The 17,605-nt window shown below is 41.6% G+C and overlaps 1 protein-coding gene across 1 annotated transcript in view; it reads right to left on the reverse strand.

Moving 5' to 3' along the window:
* Positions 1–10,732, reverse strand: part of SYNPO2L (synaptopodin 2 like) — a 69,485-nt gene extending 58,753 nt beyond the window's left edge. The window contains exon 1 of the mRNA XM_026674255.2: positions 10,420–10,732. Within this exon, the coding sequence (XP_026530040.2) occupies positions 10,420–10,530 (111 nt within the window). The 5' untranslated portion in view covers positions 10,531–10,732. The remainder of the gene's footprint in view (positions 1–10,419) is intronic.
* Positions 10,733–17,605: the final 6,873 nt, after the last annotated feature.

The raw sequence follows: 17,605 nt of genomic DNA on the forward strand, positions 1-17,605 counted from the left end.
TAAGAGTATCTTGGCGACGTTTCGGCGAGGTCCCACTCGCCATCCTCAGGCTGGTGCTTTCCTGCTTGCACTGGCACGAAGCCGAAAGTACCAGCCTGATGATGGCGAGTGGGACCTCGCCAAAATGTTGCCAAGATACTCTTAATCTTACACGGGAAAAGACCCAAACACACCTAGACCTACATATATATATTTCCTCGTTTCAGCGAGGTCCCACTCGCCATTCTCAGGCTGGTGCTTTCTGCTTCGTGTCAGTGCAAGCAGTGTGTGATCGGAACTGCCGTCTCTCTATAAATACTGGTGGGGGGGGGGGCTGGTGTGCTGGGCTGGTTGTCTGCGCTGCTGCCTCTTGATTGGTTGATGGAGTTGATGTTGGTATAATGGGCTGTGTGATGGCCTTGTGAGTTTTGTTGTGGAAATATGAAAATGAACACAATACAGAACACAAGACGAACACAATACAGAAGCCTGATGATGGCAGATGAGATTCTGCCGAAACGTTGCTACAACTTTAAAAGCACAACTATAATGACGTGGGAAAATACCGAACAAAGCTGAATACCATACATGTAAGTACCCGCGAAAACTTAAGAAAACAAACAAATATATATATATATATATATAATTTTCGCGGGTATTTATATGTATGGTATTCAGCTTTGTTCGGGTATTTTCCCATGTCATTATAGTTGTGCTTTTAAAGTTGTAGTGACATTTTGGACAAAAAGACAAAAAAAACGTTACAAAAAAAGACAAAAAAAAGTTACAAAACAGACAGAAGATATTAGAAACACCAATCAAACAGAACACAGCAAACGTCAAGACCAATAAACACAGACCAAGACTCCCAACCAATCAGGATGAAGAAAAAACCATTCTAACAAAGCACAAGGCTAGCACCAAATTTAAAACAGAAACAGCTGCAAAAGCCTGACACACAGATGAACCCAATACACAAGCCTGATGATGGCAGATGAGATTCTGCTGAAACATCGCTACAACTTTCAAAGCACAACTATAATGATGTGGAAAAATACCCAAACAAAGCTGAATACCACACACACACACACAAACACACACAAACACACACACACTAAAGCAGGGGTGGGCAAACTTTTTGGCTCGGGGGCCTCATTGACTTTTAAAATTTGACAGACGGGCCGGGTCAGCACAAGATACGATACATATAAAAAACTGCAAAATCTCCTCAAAATCAAGTCACTGCGCCTAATGCGCTACCTGGTGTCGAAATGCCTGTCATTACAAGTCAAAATCAAATGAATGCAATCATTCAATCATTCACATCAAACCTTAATTCTGTACCAATCTTCGGCGGGCCAGATTAAAAAGACCAACGGGCCGGATGTGGCCACGGGCCGTGGTTGCCCACCCCTGCACTAAAGCCTTAGTAAGACCACACCTAGCATAGTGCATCCAGTTTTGGTCACCACGCTGTAAAAAGATGTTGAGACTCTAGAAAGAGTGCAGAGAAGAGCAACCAGGATGATTAGGGGACTGGAGGCTAAAACATATGAAGAACAGTTACAGGAACTGGGCATGGCTAGTTAAGTGAAGAGAAGGACTAGGGGAGACATAATAGCAGTCTTCCAATATTTGAGGGGCTGCCACAGAGAGGTGGGGATCAAGCTATTTTCCAAGGCACCTGAAGGCCAGACCATGAATAATGGATAGAAACTGATCAAGGAGAGATTCAACCTACAAATAAGGATAAATTTTCTAACAGTGAGAACAATCACTGAACAGAAGTTGCTTTCGGAAGTTGTGGGAGCTTCATCACTGGATGCTTTCAAGAAGAGATTGGACTGCCATTTGTCAGAAATGGTGTAGGGTCTCCTGCTTGGGCAGGGGGTGTTGGAGTAGGTGACCTACAAGGTCCCTTCCAAGTTCCAACTCTGTTAATCTAATCAATTTATCCAGAAATGGACAGAACAAATATTGCAAGTGTAGCCTAATCAACATGAATAGAGAAGAAAAATAATTTCTACAGATCTTGACCCTGTTCTTCTGCCAATACAGGTAGTCCTTGACTTACAACCATTTGTTTAGTGACTATTTGAAGTTACAATGGCAATTTTCACACTTTATAATCGTTGTAGAATCGCCGTGGCCACGTGATCAGAATCTGGGGGCTTAGCAACAGACATATATTAATGACAGTTGCATTGTTCTGGGGTCAAGCGATCGCAATTCATAACCTTCCCAGCTAGCTTCTGACAAGCAAAGTCAATAGGGGAAGCCAGATTCACTTAACGGCTGCATGATTCACTTAACAACTGCAGTAATTCACTTAACTGTTGCAAAAAATGTTGTAAAATAGGACAAAATTCAGTTAACGGCTATCTTGTTTACCAATGGAAATTTGGGGCTCTATTGTGGTCAAAGACTTCCCTTAAGCCTGGAATTGCCATTTTTTTCAGCTGCATTATACATGCTCGTGTTCAGTTTGTGATTCCCCTAAGTCAGGGCTGTCAAACTTCAGGGCCGCAGGTCAGATGCGTCACGTGCTGGTTTAACAAGGGGAAAAAGTCCTGATATGCTACTGTGATGACGTGAGTTTGACACCCCTGTCCTCAGTCATTCACATCCTTTTGGCTGCCCCGTGTAGTTCCTTTTTCCTTTGGTCTTATATACTTGTCCCTTTGATTTTTCTTAACCCATTGATGTATAGGTCATCTTGTTGGTCCCAGCTTGTTAAAATCCTCCTCAATCTTGATCCTGTCCTGTATCATGTTTGCTTTATCGTGAAGGGGCTTTAAATATATTATCCAAAAAACTAATTACCAATGTTTTTGAAGGAATGTTAATTGTAATGTTTTTTTAAATTAAATAATTATTAAAAATTGGCTTGCAGGGGCTGTTCTTGTTAAGTCCATGCTGGATTCTGCTAAGGAATGTCTTCCTTTTTAAATGTTCGAAAGGTTATCAGCATCAGATTAACCTATTTGTGGTTACCTGGGTCTTATTTCTTAATCAACTCAACATGCACAGACTTTTGGAAACTCAGAGCATCAAGGAGTGTGTAAGGCCTGTATTAGTCCAACCCTTGATTCAAAAGGACTTTCCAAAGAGCTGTTAGTACTTCTAGGATACTTGAAGAAGTGCCCTAGGGAAGAAGGTCATGTCCTGTTTTCTTATGTTCTATATACTGCAGTAAGAGAGGGCACCTTCACATGTTGAACATTAACCTAATAATGATCAGATTCATAAGACAATTGTTAAATGCTGAAAAGGTTGAAAAGCTGAGATCCCCTGAATTTATGTCCCTCAGAAAAATTCAAGTGCAGCCTGATATAGAAGGGGAAATGATTAACCCTAGTAATAATTACAATAACTCTATAAAAGTTTAAATGTAAATAACATGAAGTTTAGTTCTTGCCCTGTCCCTGTCATCAGAAGCTAAATATGGTCCTAAAGTACATCCCCCTTCATGGGTTACTGCCTTGTTGTGGCAAAGGGGCTTGCGTAGCTCAATGAAGCTATGAACTATGCCTTGCAGAGCCACCCAAGATGGAGAGGTCATAGCAGAGAGTTCTAACAAAATTTGAGCCACTGGAAAAGGAAATGGCAACCCACTCCAGTATCTTTGCCATGAAAACCCTATGGACAGTTCCAAAAGGCAAAAAATTATGATGCTGGAAGATGAGCCCCTCAGGTCAGAAGATGTCCAATATGCTACTGGGGAAGATCAGAGGGCTAGTACTAGTAGCGCCGGAAAGAGTTAAGTGACTGTGGATGCATCTGGTGGTGAAAGGAAAGTCTGATGCTGTAAAGATCTATTCTCCACAGGGACCTGGAATGTAAGATCCATGAATCAAGGCAAGCTGGACGTGATCAAACAAGAGATGACAAGACTGAATTTAATTCAGATGACCATCAGGTCAGAGGTGGTATTCAGCAGGTTCTGACAGTTCTGGAGAACTGATAGCGGAAATTTTGAGTAGTTCGGAGACCCAGCAAATAGCACCTCTGACTGGAGATTTTACAGTATCCTTCCCCTGCCACGCCCACCAAGCCACGCCTACAGAACTGGTAGTAAAAAAAATTGAATCCCACTACTGCATCAGGTATACTACTGAGGGCAAGAATCCCTCAGAAGAAATGGAGAAGCCTCCATAGTCAATAAAAAAACTAGGAAAAGCAATACTGGGATACAATCCCCCAAATGACAGAATGATCTCAGTTCGAATCCAAGGCAAACCATTCAATATTGCAGTAATCCAAGTCTATGCCCCAACCACTGGTGCTGAAGAGGATGAAATTGACTGGTTCTATGAAGCTCTATAACACCTTATAGAATTAACAAATGATGTCCTTTTCATCTTGGGGGCTTGGAATGCTAAAGTAGGAAGCCAAAAGATAACCAGAATAACAGGCAAGTTTGGCCTTGGAGTGCAAAATGAAGTGCACAGGCTGATAGAATTTTGTCAAGAGGATGGTCATAGCAAACACTCTTTTCCAACAACCCAAGAGACGGCTCTACACCAGACGGTCAACACAGAAATCTGATTGACTATGTGTTCCGCAGCCAAAGATGAAGAATCTCTATACAGTCAGTAAAAACAAGACCAGGAGCTGACTGTGGTTCATATCATGAGCTTCTCGTTGCAAAATTTAGGCTTAAATTGAAGAAAGTAGGGGAAAGCACTAGGCCACTCAGGTATGATCTAAAAATCATATCCCATGAATATACAATAGAGGTGACAAATAGATTTAAGGAATTAGATCTGATAGACAGAGAGTGCCTGAAGAACTATGGACGGAGGTTCACAACGTTGTACAAGAGGTAGCAACTAAAATCATCCCAAAGAAAAAGAAATGCAAGAAAGCAAAATGGCTGTCTGAAGAGGCTTTGCAAAAAGTTGAGGAAAGAAGGGAAGTGAAAGGCAAGAGAGAACGAGAAATATACTCCTAATTGAATACAGAATAGCTAGAAGAGATAAGAATGCCTTCTTAAATGAACAGTGCAAAGAAATGGAAGAAAATAATAGAATAGGGAGGACCGGAGATCCCTTCAAGAAAATTGGAGATATGAAGGGAACGTTTCATTGCAAAGATGGGCATGATAAAGGACCAAAATGGCAGGGACCTAACAGAGGCAGAAGAGATTAAGAAGAGATGGCAAAATTACACAGAAGAACTATACAAGAATGAGCTTAATGTCCCTGATAACCACAATGGGGTGGTCATTGACCTCGAGCCAGACATCCTAGAATCTGACGTCAAATGGGTCTTAGGAAATCTGAGCAACAACAAAGCTAGTCGAGGTGATAGTATTCCAGCTGAACTATTCAAAATCTTAAAAGACAATGCAGTAAAAGTGCTACACTCAATTTGCCAGCAAATTTGGAAAACTCAACAGCGACCACAGGATTGGAAAAGGTCAGTTTACATTCCAATTCCAAAGAAAGGCAATGCCAAAGAATGTTCAAACTGCATCATTGCACTCATTTCATATGCTAGTAAAGTTATGCTTAAAATCCTACAAGCTAGGCTCCAGCAGTATTTGGATTGAGAACTACCAGAAGTACAGGAAGGATGTCGAAGAGGCAGATGAACTAGAGATCAAATTGCCAACATACGCTGGATCATGGAGAAAGCTAGGGAGTTTCAGAAAAACTTCTGCTTCATTGACTGTGCTAAAGCCTTTGATTGTGTGGATCACAACAAATTGTGGCAAGTTCTCAAAGAGATGGGAGTACCAGACCATCTTATTTGTCTCTTGAGAAACCTATATGCCGGTCAAGAAGCAACACTGAGAACTGGCCACGGAACCACTGATTGGTTCAAAATTGGGAAAGGAGTCCGGCAAGGCTGTAGACCAGTGGTTCCCAACCTTTTTTTCTCCCTGCACCCCTAAAGAAATTTCACTCAAACCTCGCACCCCCTGAAATAAATAATAAATAAAAATGCCAACATATAGCCAATATCCTATTATTTACCTGGACTTTTCTCGCACCCCCTGGAATATGCGAGCACCCCAGGTTGGGAACCCCTGCTGTAGACTGTCATCCAGCCAGTTACACTTATATGCAGAGCACATCATGAGAAAGTCAATCAAAAGTTGGAATTAAGATTTCCAGGAGAAATATCAACAACCTCAGATATGCAGATGATACCACTCTAATGGCAGAAAGTGAAGAGGAACTAAAGAGCCTCTTGATGTGGGTGAAGAAAGAAAGTGCAAAAGTTGGCTTGAAACTCAACATTAAGAAAACTAAGATCATGGCATCTGGCCCTCTCAATTCCTGGCAAATAGATGGGGAAGAAATGGAAGTAGAGACAGATTTTATTTTCCTGGGCTCGAACATCACCACAGATGGAGACTGCAGCCAATAAATTAAAAGATGCAGAGACATCACCCTGCCAACAAAAGTGTGTATAGTCAAGGCTAGGGTTTTCCCAGTTGTAGTGTATGGCTGTGAAAGTTGGACCATAAGAAAGGCTGAGCGCCAAAGAATTGAAGCCTTTGAACTGTGGTGCTGGAGAAGACTCCGCGAGTCCCTTGGACTGCAAGGCGACCCAACCGGTCAGTCCTAGAGGAGATCAACCCTGACTGCTCTTCAGAAGGCCAGATCCTGAAGATGAAACTCAAATACTTCGGCCACCTAGTAAGAAGGAAGGACTCACTGGAGAAGAATGCTGGGAAAGATTGAGGGAAGAAGAAGAAGAAGAAGAAGAAGAAGAAGAAGAAGAAGAAGAAGAAGAAGAAGAAGAAGAAGAAGAAGAAGAAGAAGAAGAAGAAGAAGAAGAAGAAGAAGAAGAAGAAGAAGAAGAAGAAGAAGAAGAAGAAGAAGAAGAAGAAGAAGAAGAAGAAGAAGAAGAAGAAGAAGAAGAAGAAGAAGAAGAAGAAGAAGAAGAAGAAGAAGAAGAAGAAGAAGAAGAAGAAGAAGAAGAAGAAGAAGAAGAAGAAGAAGAAGAAGAAGAAGAAGAAGACATCAGAGGAGGAGGAGGCTGGAGGGAGTCACTGAAGCAGTAGGTGTGAGCTTCAATGGACTCCGGAGGATGGTAGAGGACAGGAAGGCCTTGAGGAACATTGTCCTTGAGGTCACGGTGAGTCAGACACGACTTCGCAACTAACAACAAATATACATCCATGACATAGTGCAACACAAGACAGAGAGGATTAGGCCAAATGCCATCCAGGTGTATAACAGAGTTTCATCTTGTACAGGAAGTTCAGCTGGAGAAAAGGAGAGAGCAGGTGCCAGGAAGGCCTTGTGGAGCCATGAATGAAGTCACGTGTGCTCAACCTCGCCTCAGAGACCACTTCTTACAAATAGCAAAACCTTGGGGTAATCTAAAACAGAGGAGAAAAGAGGGCAGGTAGGTCTTTCTCTGGCTATAAAATAGTAGGAGAAAGAGTGAAAGATATTATGTTTTTGAATAGTAGGCTTTGAGTGAAAGATATTGTGTTTTGAAAAGGTAATTTTAAATGAGAGAATTATGGATTTGTGTTTGGTTTTTAATCTACCCTTTTGCTTCCTATTCAGGCTCTTCCATAGTATCTCTCGTTTCTTAAGAGCAGGAAAATATAGTTTTAAAAGAGAAAATTTGTGTTCTGTGGTTTGAACTTCACCTCCGTTTGAAAATGAGCAAATGCCGTATGTATTTCTGTGAAAAGGATGATTGGCTGCAGAGATATAAAAAGATACTGTGACAAGAAGCAAACTGGAAACTTTTAGGGTTAAGAGTGAAAGATCTTTTACTTATATTTTAAAATTGGGGGGGGGCGGGGCGGAAAGGTGACAAAATTACAAACCAAGAGTAAAAATTAAGCCAGGCTATTTTCACATAACACTAAGCCACAAAGTAGCCAACCATATTTCAGTTTAATTTGTTGTGCTGTTTGATTAATCCCATGTGTCATGCCAAACTCAGAAAAAAGGGCAAAACTTTGTTAGGATCAGCATGCTATGTCAAACCCAAGGCCCAGATAATGTGAAACATTTTCCTTCCCATGATCTCTTAAGCATCATGGAAGACTCCTTGGATGGGAAGAGAGGCTGAAATACTCTATGGAAACCTTGTCTCTAAAAGACCAGGCCGGCACTGAGCCTGAACCAGTCCCTTGAGCAGAGGGCGAGAAGAAGGAGAAGAAACAGCTAAGCAGATGATAGCAACAGCAGCAACAGCAGGTGGTCACTGAGTGCTGAAGTGCTCCGTTCCGAGAGAAAGACATTAAGGGAGCTAAAGGGCAACTTGATCTGCCTTTGCAGCTGAGAAGATGAGAGAGCAGCAGCTTCCAGGATAACTTGCTTGAGAGCAGTCATCCCATTGTTAGGGTGTGCAATTTAACCCTGAACCGTAATTGCCTGGCAGACATTTTTGCACAGGATTCTTTTCTGCCTGGACCCCTAGTCTTACCTTTGTCCGGCAGACTTGCCTCAAAGAGCCTGACTATTCCTGGTGTTAATTCTGGACTGGCTGATGGTTGCAACAAATGACTTCTGCAAGTAGACTTTCACTATATTGCCTTCACAACTCCCACTCCTCAATCCTGACACCCAAATAGGACCATGTATATTTCCTACCCATATTTGCGCAAAAAGTGTTATCTTATTTGTTTTACTTTATGTAAATAAAGTAAAAAAAAATACTGCAGTAAAAAAAATGGGAAAAGGAGAAGCAACAAGACATTTACAATTCAATAACAATTATAACTTTAACTTAAATTTCATAAATGAAGTAGGACAACAGCCATAAATAGTTTAGTCTGTAAGCCCCAACTCATCCTGCCTTCTACTTTCTCTCATCATCATGGCAAGGCGGATAAGAAACACCTAAAATGGGATTAAGCTAAATTATACAAACCATGAGATGATTCACATTTGTTTTAGGGCTTTTGTTCATGGGGAGAGAAAAATGTGTGTGGTGGGTTTTTTGACTTGAAACTAAGGAGATATGATGAGGCCCTTGCTTATTGGCAATGGTTATACTGTAAATTGGCGGAGATATCTCCACTCGCCTTTTGCCAAAAAAGAACCTTCTAATTGGTTGCCAGTTTTCGGTGAGCTGTTAATTCTCAGAAGAAAAGGACTATCACATCCACATAACTAAAATGGTGAGAACAGTTCATTTATGCTCAGCTTCATTTCAGTTCTGAAATTAGGTGACAGACATTAGAGAACAGTAGTTGGAAGTATTCTTTGGCCAGTTGTTACAGACATGTTTGTGTTACAATGTTTAATGTGTATTTCCTAAGGATCTTACAGGTAATGATTTTAGTACAGGCTGTAGATTGTTTGCATGTTTATTACCAATTTAAATAGATCTACAGATCTGCTGTTGGCAGCTTCTGTAGATTCATAGACAGAAAAGCAATATGGGAATAAAATACACTTGAGATATTCATTTCTGATAAATCATCTGATACTTTACAGGAGAAAATATTAGACAGCACAGTGCAACTCTGATATAACTAATATTATTCCATCACCATGGGTTCTGTTAGAAACAATTCACTTTTATAAGACAAGATTTTTATACTGCATTGGTTTCAGAGTGGTTTAATTTTAGGACAATGTGGATATACAGTAGTATATGCATACAGATTAATTTGATTCTATGGCAGATAGAGATCCAGTTTAAAAGTTCTCAAGGGTTATCACTTTCCTAAACAACATTCAGGGCACAAACTCATCACTAAGTTCTCAACATTTTTATTTCACTGGTTAGGACCAAAGGACTCTGGAATTCAAGCAACATTAATACTGCCTTTTTTAAATTCCATTTTTGTTTTCAACACTTTTCAGATCCTAATTACCATGCATGGCTTGTGTATTTTTGACCCAATTTTTAAAAAACCTGGTATCTTAAATGCCCGAATTTGAGCTGGAAAATGTATATGCGTAAAATATTGCTTTAAATTTTGAATTATGGATTTGGAAGATGTACTCGTTACAGAGACATTACTTGAAAGAGGTAATCCCCTCTGCATAAGAGAAATTGCAAAATACTTTAAAATATTACTTGCCATCTACCATTTTTTAACAGAAGTTGTACTGTATTTGTAATTAAATTTACCTGATATTGGAAAAAATGGCAAATAAATTTTACAATAAAATTTAAAAATATCAGTTTGGGGAACAGTAAATTTTGGATTCTTATTTAGCACATTACTTCCAGTCTTTGAAGATTAAATTTTAAAATGTGCTGTTTCAGTTAACAAAACTAGTAGCACGGGAATAAAAATGCTGGCTGCAGAGATCACATGGACTTCGGCAACAACATATTTATTTGAAATTTAGAATAATTTGCATGTACAGCAAGCACAGATATTTAAACTCCAGGGAAGACTGTTGCAGTCTTGAAAATAAATGACTTGGAATGGAGCAAATAGATTCCCATCTACTTTCCCCAGAGTGTCTGTGTCCACTCCAGAGAGCTAGAAGGTCCTACCTTGGATACTCGGAGGGGTCTGTCCTGTTCAGAGCCTCCCTGTAAGCGGAAGCCCCAGGGGCCTCCTCCAGAGAGACTTACAAGCACCTCTTCTTTCTCTTCGGCTCCCATCACCTCAGTACCCCTTTTGTGTGTGTGTGTGACAAACCCCTTGGCTGCAAAATAAATCTCCAGCTCTTAGAGGAGCTACTTGTCCATTGCTACTTGTCCATTGCTGAGAGTAGCATTTACCTTCTCTAGTCCCTCCCAACTTTTGATTTTCTCTACCCTGCCCCCATCCTTTTCCCAGGCACAGAAAAGCCCAACACTCGATACTCTTCCAAATGTCCAGCTGCTGAGCAAACCATTGCCAGGCGTTTCATACCCATTTTGGTAAGACGCCAGAGTTATTTGCACATGTATCTTGTCAATCTCACTCTCTGTCCTCTCCACCTCCTGTTCGAAACAGATCCTGGATGTCTCACTCCAGACTCATGGCTGAAAATAGCTCAACTCCTGTTTTTCTAGAGCTTTGTCTCATTATTTTCCAGCTGGGGAGGATTTGATTTAAGCACTGCAATAAAACATGGAATTACAAAAGCTCCTGAAAGATTTCTCTGCTGTTATTTATTGCCCACATAAGAAATATTTTAAGATGTTTGTGTCACCTCCATCAAAGCCACCTCTGTTTCTTGCAGTGAGTGAAGTGGGAAGCTCATCTGGGCAACACATTACAATGAGTAGGACTTGCCAGTCATTTCAGTAGGACCAGGGGTGGGATTCTGCGATGAGGAAAAGGGCCCGCCCGCCTGCCCCCACTCTTTCCTGTGCTTTATGCCTTTGTTTAGAGCAGGGGTCGCCAACCTTTTGGACCTCAGGGACCACCAAACTCATAATTTTAAATCCCGGGGACCACTAATATGAATTCGGACTGACGGTGGCTTGCTGACATTGGTGGGAGAGAGGAGAGAGAGAGAGAGAGAGAGAAATCTGATCTAACCACTCTCTCTCTCCCTCTCTCTCTCTCTCACACACACACACACACACAAAGAGGGAGGGGTAGGATTCAAATTTCTTAACAACCAGTTGTGTGGGCATGGCCTATTTGTGGGTGTGGCTTGGTGGGTCATGTGACTAGCTGGGCATGGCTTGTATGTAAATATTATAAATATTTATATAAATATTGAATTTTTTTATAAAAAAGAGCAACTTTTACTCAAAATCAGGCAGAGCAGGCAGGCAGATTGAGTTGCCCACAGAATCACAGATTCATTCAGAGATCTATCTGCCATCAGCTAGCTGAGTCTGTCACATAAAATTTGCTTGCAAGCAAATGTAAAATTTGCTAGCAAGCAAACTCACAAAATTAACTCACAACACACCATGTATGTAAATACTGATTTTTTTTTTATAAAAAAAGAGCAACTTTTACCCAAAATCATGCAAAGCAGGCAGGCAAAGTAGGTAAAAGATGGTTATCTCCTAACCCATCTCGTAGCGATAGAAAGCAGCTGCCATGAGTTAGGGAATTCAGGAAAAAGTGAGGAAAACTCTCCCAACCCATGGAGGGTTAAATTAATGACCAATCGGGATTACAGATGTGGCCACATGACATGAACTACATTTCCCAGGATACCTTTAACTACATTTACCATGATGCATTCCCTTAAGGGGACAGCTCATAATTCCTAAGTAACTATCCAATTCCCATAGACTGGCTGGGACAGCACACAGATCGAGTTGCTCACAGAATCACAGATTCACTTAGAAATCTGTGTTTCTGCAATCGGCTAGCTGAGTCTGCACTGCTTCAGTCCTAAGTAAGGTTCGGCTCTGCTTTTAAAGATTAAAGATAAGGCTTCTGCTTTCTAAAGATTAGCTGGAAAGCAAGAAATCCAACGATTTCCTGCTTTCTAGCTAATCTAAATCTCCTGGCACAACAGAACAGATGATGGTCGGAAAAAGGAAAAATAGCAACTTAGCAGGCAAGTTTGCCAGGTAAGGAGTGAGTTGGCGGGGAGTAGGGCCATGTGGGTGGCACAGCCTTGTGTTTCTGCGCAGCCTGGATTAATTGGTTTGGGGGGTGCTCTGGGGGTAACATTTCTCTGCGGACCATCATAATTTTCTCATGGACCACCAGTGGGCCGGGGCCCACTGGTTGGCAACCACTGGTTTAGAGCACAGCTGATTCACGTGGCAAAGGGGTTTGCCGTGCTTCAGCTGATTTCTTCACAGAGGCTGCAGTTGAAGGTAAGTATGAACTTGCCCTTTTAAAATGCGGAGCGCACGTGAACCGGTTGTTATACCGGTGGAATCCCACCCCTCAGTAGGACTCATGGAGATTTTCCCTTCGGATAGAGTAATGCGCAAGTATGGTTGTGCATGCTGTATGAATAGTAATGTAGTATTATGCAACAATCCATGAACAAAGTAACAAGATGGTTTCTACTTAAAAAAAATGAAATAGTACATTAATTGGTTTATTAGTTATTATGGGAGACAAAATTTGCATCAAGTGGGAGATCGAACAGGTTTCTGACCAACCTATCTTTGTTATCCAAAAGGTAAAGGAGGGAACTAGAGGGAAGCTACCCTGGACCTAATTCTTACTAAGAGAGAACAAATGATAGAGGGGGTTAAAGTTGCAGAAACATGGGGGAGAATGACCATGTCATATTAGAATTCAATATAATGCAGAAACCCACAATAGAGTATAATCAAACTTTAGACTTTAAAAGGGCTGATTTCAACAAACTTAGAGAGAACTTGAGAAGGACACCATGGGTGAGAATCTTAAAAGGGAAAACAACCCAAGAAGCTTGGGAAACTCTAAAGAATATGATTACAAAAGCTCAGTCCACCATAATACCACTGGAGAAGAAAAAGTAGAAATCCAAGAAGAAACCAGCCTGGCTGCACACACTCTGACAAACTGAAAGACAAAAAAAAGATAAGTATAAAAACTGGAAAGAGGGACACATAACTAAGGCAGAGTATCAACAAATAGCTGGAACTTGCAAAGGTCAGGAAAGCTAAGGCTCAGAATGAAGTAAGACTTGCAACAAATATAAAAACAATAAAAACACACACAGAGACCTCCAGGAAACTTTCAACACACACACACACACACACACCTCCAGGAAACCATTGGTCCACTAATGGGAGATGTTGGCAAAGAAGTAATGGGCAGCAGAGAAAAATTAGAGCTGCTCAATTCATTATTTGCATCAGTCTTCAATCCAAAAAGAAAATATAGCCCAACCTACCAAAACATAGTAAAAGACAGTCTAGAAATAAAAATTAAAATAAGCAAGAAAATGGTAAGAGAACATCTCTCTGATCTAGATGAGTTCAAGTCACTGAGACCGGATGGATTACATCCCAGAGTTCTGAAGGAACTGGCAGATGCTACCTGAGAACCATTGTACTATATCTTTCAAAGATCCTGGAGTACCAGGGAAATACCAGAGGACTGCAAAAGAACTGATGTGGTCCCCATTTTTTTTTAAAGAGGAAAAAACTGATCCAGGAAACTACAGACCAATCAGCCTGACGTATTAAGCAGCCTGACATATTGGGAAGATCCTGGAAAAGATAATCAAGCAACAGCTTTGCTACCACCTAGACACAAAGTTAAAACCAAAAGCCCACATGGGTTTTTCAAAAACAGCTCATGCTAAACAAATGTTATTTCACTCTTTGACAAAATGGCTAAACTAGTGAACCAGCTGAATGCTATGGACATAGTATACTTAGATTTCAGTAAGGCATTTGACAAAGTAGATCACAACCTAGTTAGAAAAATATGAGATAGACAGCATCACCACCAGATGGAATTTAACTGGTTGACAAATCACTCTCAACATGTAGTTCTTAATGGAACTACATGTTCAAGGAAGGAAGGAAGCAGTGGGATGACGTAAAGTTCTGTTTTAGGCCCAGTACTCTTTAATTTCTTCATAAACAATCTAGATGAGGTTAGAAGGAAAACTCATCAAATTTTCGGATGACACCAAAATAGCAGGAATAGACAAAACCTGAGAAGACAGGCTCAAGATCCAGATGGATCTTGACAGACTTGAACACTGAGCCCTATCTAATAAAATGAAATTCAATGCAGAGAACCAGAAAGGGCCCAAATCATAAAGTGTCTGGATGCAGTTAAATCCAAGCTCTGGAGTCTTTCACTACCTGATAAGGATTCCCTTGGATTCCAGGGAGTCTATACTGATTTACCAACGGAAGCTCCCTTGGCGCTCTCTCCAGAATGTCTAATCCGTAAATTTGAAGATACAGAACTACTTCAAACTCCGTCTGTTGATGCTGCTGAATACTTGCCAGCTAAGCAACCAATTAATGCCACAAGTACGAACTGGAGTGCGCTTAGAACCCTACAGCCCCATGAACAAGGCTCGCCTCCCCTCCCTCCTTCCCTGCCTTTGCCTCCTAAGAGGATGACCCTGCCACTTAACAACGGGTGTATCTTTTCGGATCCGAAGGGCACTCTGGAAAAAATTAATCACACAGAATGATTATTAAACTTGGTAACCACCACCACCCGCACACTTAAGTGCCTTTCATGGAACATAGCAGGCTGGGGGAGAACGTGTGGTACCACAGAATTCAGCCAACTATATTCACTCATTTGATGTGGTCCTGATTCAGGAAAACCTGGGCATGCGATAAGATATCCCTTACAGGGTTTATGGTCATTTCCTTGGCCGCCACCAGACAATCTATGATAGGAAGGCCTAAGGGTGGTCTAGCTTGCTTGGTCTCTACTTCTTTGAAAGTGGAGACAGTGGAGCTGCCCCTCTGTGGCTCTTTAGCTACGGCACTCCTAATTAAGAGAGGACGCAGCAAACTGTTAGTGTTCAACGTTTATCTTCCCCCGACGATGAGGCAAGCTGATACTAAGGCTCAATGGGGCATGCTGGAGAATTACATTACTTGTATGGAAACTAAATTCCCAGCGCTGCACATCCTTATAGGGGGCGACTTTAATGCCTGATTGGGAGTCCAAGTTCCCCCATCGATTGAGGCACTCTACTCCCAAGAAACCCTCCAGGCCATAGGACACCTGATTTCAGCCAGACATTCTAAGGATGAATTAGCCCTTTTAGCAGCCCAACCCAATAAGATAATTCTTAATGGGAGTACCCTAGATGATCTAGCTGGTGAGTTTACTTTTAGTTCCTCACGTGCAGTAGTGTTATTGATTTTGTGCTGGTATCCCAGCTTCTTAGAAAGGCAGTCCGTGCTTTCTATGTGGACTGCCTTAAGGAGAGCGACCACTACCCCCTGGTTACAATCATTGGGCTTTCCTCAAATATACATCTCCCTAGGGGTCCCCAGATATTAGATCCCCATGTGGCCTCGTATACGAGGAGGATCAAATGGTCTTCTAACGAAAGAAAGAAAGTTCCACTCCTTTTTATCATCTCTGGAGTGTCTCAGCCTATACAATCAGGCCCTAACAAGTAGTGGCCCAGGGACAATCTCGGCCTTTGAATCGCTAGTTAATAGTGTTCAAAGGGAGCTAGGAGCCATCCGTAGGCCGAGTGGTCCATATCATTCAAGAAATAATTCTTGGTTTGACAAAGAGTGTCTGATGCTCAGAAACCAGATTAATCGGGTTTACTTGCTCTATCGTAATCAAGGGGATAAATGCCCACCAGAGGACTACTATCGCTTGAAGCAGGAGTATAAAGGAGATTGGGAAAACCATTTCTTGGCAATTTTCCAGGCGTCAACAAGTTCGACCGTGCTTGGGCCACAGCTGCCTCCTGCAGTTCCTAACTGGCAATCCGTGACTCAGTCCCTAGGGGACTGTTGTGGTCAAAACTGCTCAAAAGTTCTATCGATAGATGTCTTCTGTTCCTAATTACATCCTTGTACAACCAGACCTCTAGTCAGGTCAGGTGTGGTTTGAGGGAGAACTTTCTAATCCTATCCCAATTAAGAACGGAGTAAGGCAGGGTTGTGTTCTGGCTCCTCTTTTGTTTAATTTATTCTTATCTGACTTGGCCTTTCACATTGGACATATTGAGTCCCATGTCCCAAAGCTGTCAACTACGAAGATCCCGCTTCTCCTTTATGCTGATGATGCGGCCCTCCTTTCATTGTCAAGGCCAGATCTGAAAAGATTACTTTCTGCATTTGGGTCTTACTGTGCTGAGAACCACTTGTCCATTAATTATGACAAATCCAAAGTATTGGTGTTCTCTAGAGCCCATAAATTGTATAACTGGGCTATCAATGGTAATGCTGTTAAGCAGGTTTTCCATTTTAAGTATTTAGGTATTCAATTTCAGAACACTGGTGCTTGGATTAGACATTGAATCCAGGTGCTTAATTCGGCCTCCTGTAGTCACCAGCAGATTTTAAGATTTTTTTATACCCAAGGAGGCCAGTTTTTCCTTCTGCTCTGCGTATTTACAAAGCCAAAACTCTGGCTCAAACTCTTTACGGAATTCCCATATGGATATGGGGCTTCAAGGATTGTATTGAAGGAACCCAGGCTGTCTTTCTTAGAAAACTTCTGGGTCTTCCTCCTTGTGTTGGTTTTGCTCTGATGTACCTGGAACTGGGCACTCGATCAGTCGAATGTATGGCGTGGATTAACACCTTTAAATGGTGGTTTCGGATGCTTTCTGGCAGTTCCTGGTAGCTACCTCTCCCTGGTGTTTGCTGACTCTCATATTTCTCGTTGGGAGAGGGAACTGAAGAAGAAATTACACCTGCTAGGTTTTATGGGGGATGCCCTGGGAGATTATGGCCTTAAGGATGCCCAATTTAGGGTAATCCAACGGCTTGTGGACATTGACTTGCAATATCTACGAGCCAGAGCTAACAAAACTTGCTCCCCTCTGATCTTCAGCTAATTTAATAATTACGGACTGAGGATGGCTTCCTATTTTTACACTCTAACCATTCCCAAGTATAGAAGAGTTTTCTCTCTAGCTTGCTTTAATGTCTTGCCCTCAGCACTACTGGAGGGGTGATTTAAGAGGCTCCTGATTAACGAGCGGCTATGCCACTGTGACAGAGCTGAGGTTGAAACCGTGGAGCATGTCCTTTTATATTGCCCTATGTATAACGCAGGCAGATCTAAGTTGCTGTCTCTCCTTGAAACAGACCCTTCTAGACCCAATGTTAGTAATTTGTTCTGATATTGTCTAGTGGATGGCTCCTCATACCTCACTTC

This window comes from Notechis scutatus, chromosome 4 (genome assembly GCF_049901735.1).
Source record: "Notechis scutatus isolate UNSWTSFEM ecotype Mainland chromosome 4, rNotScu1.2, whole genome shotgun sequence".
Lineage (NCBI taxonomy): Eukaryota > Metazoa > Chordata > Lepidosauria > Squamata > Elapidae > Notechis > Notechis scutatus.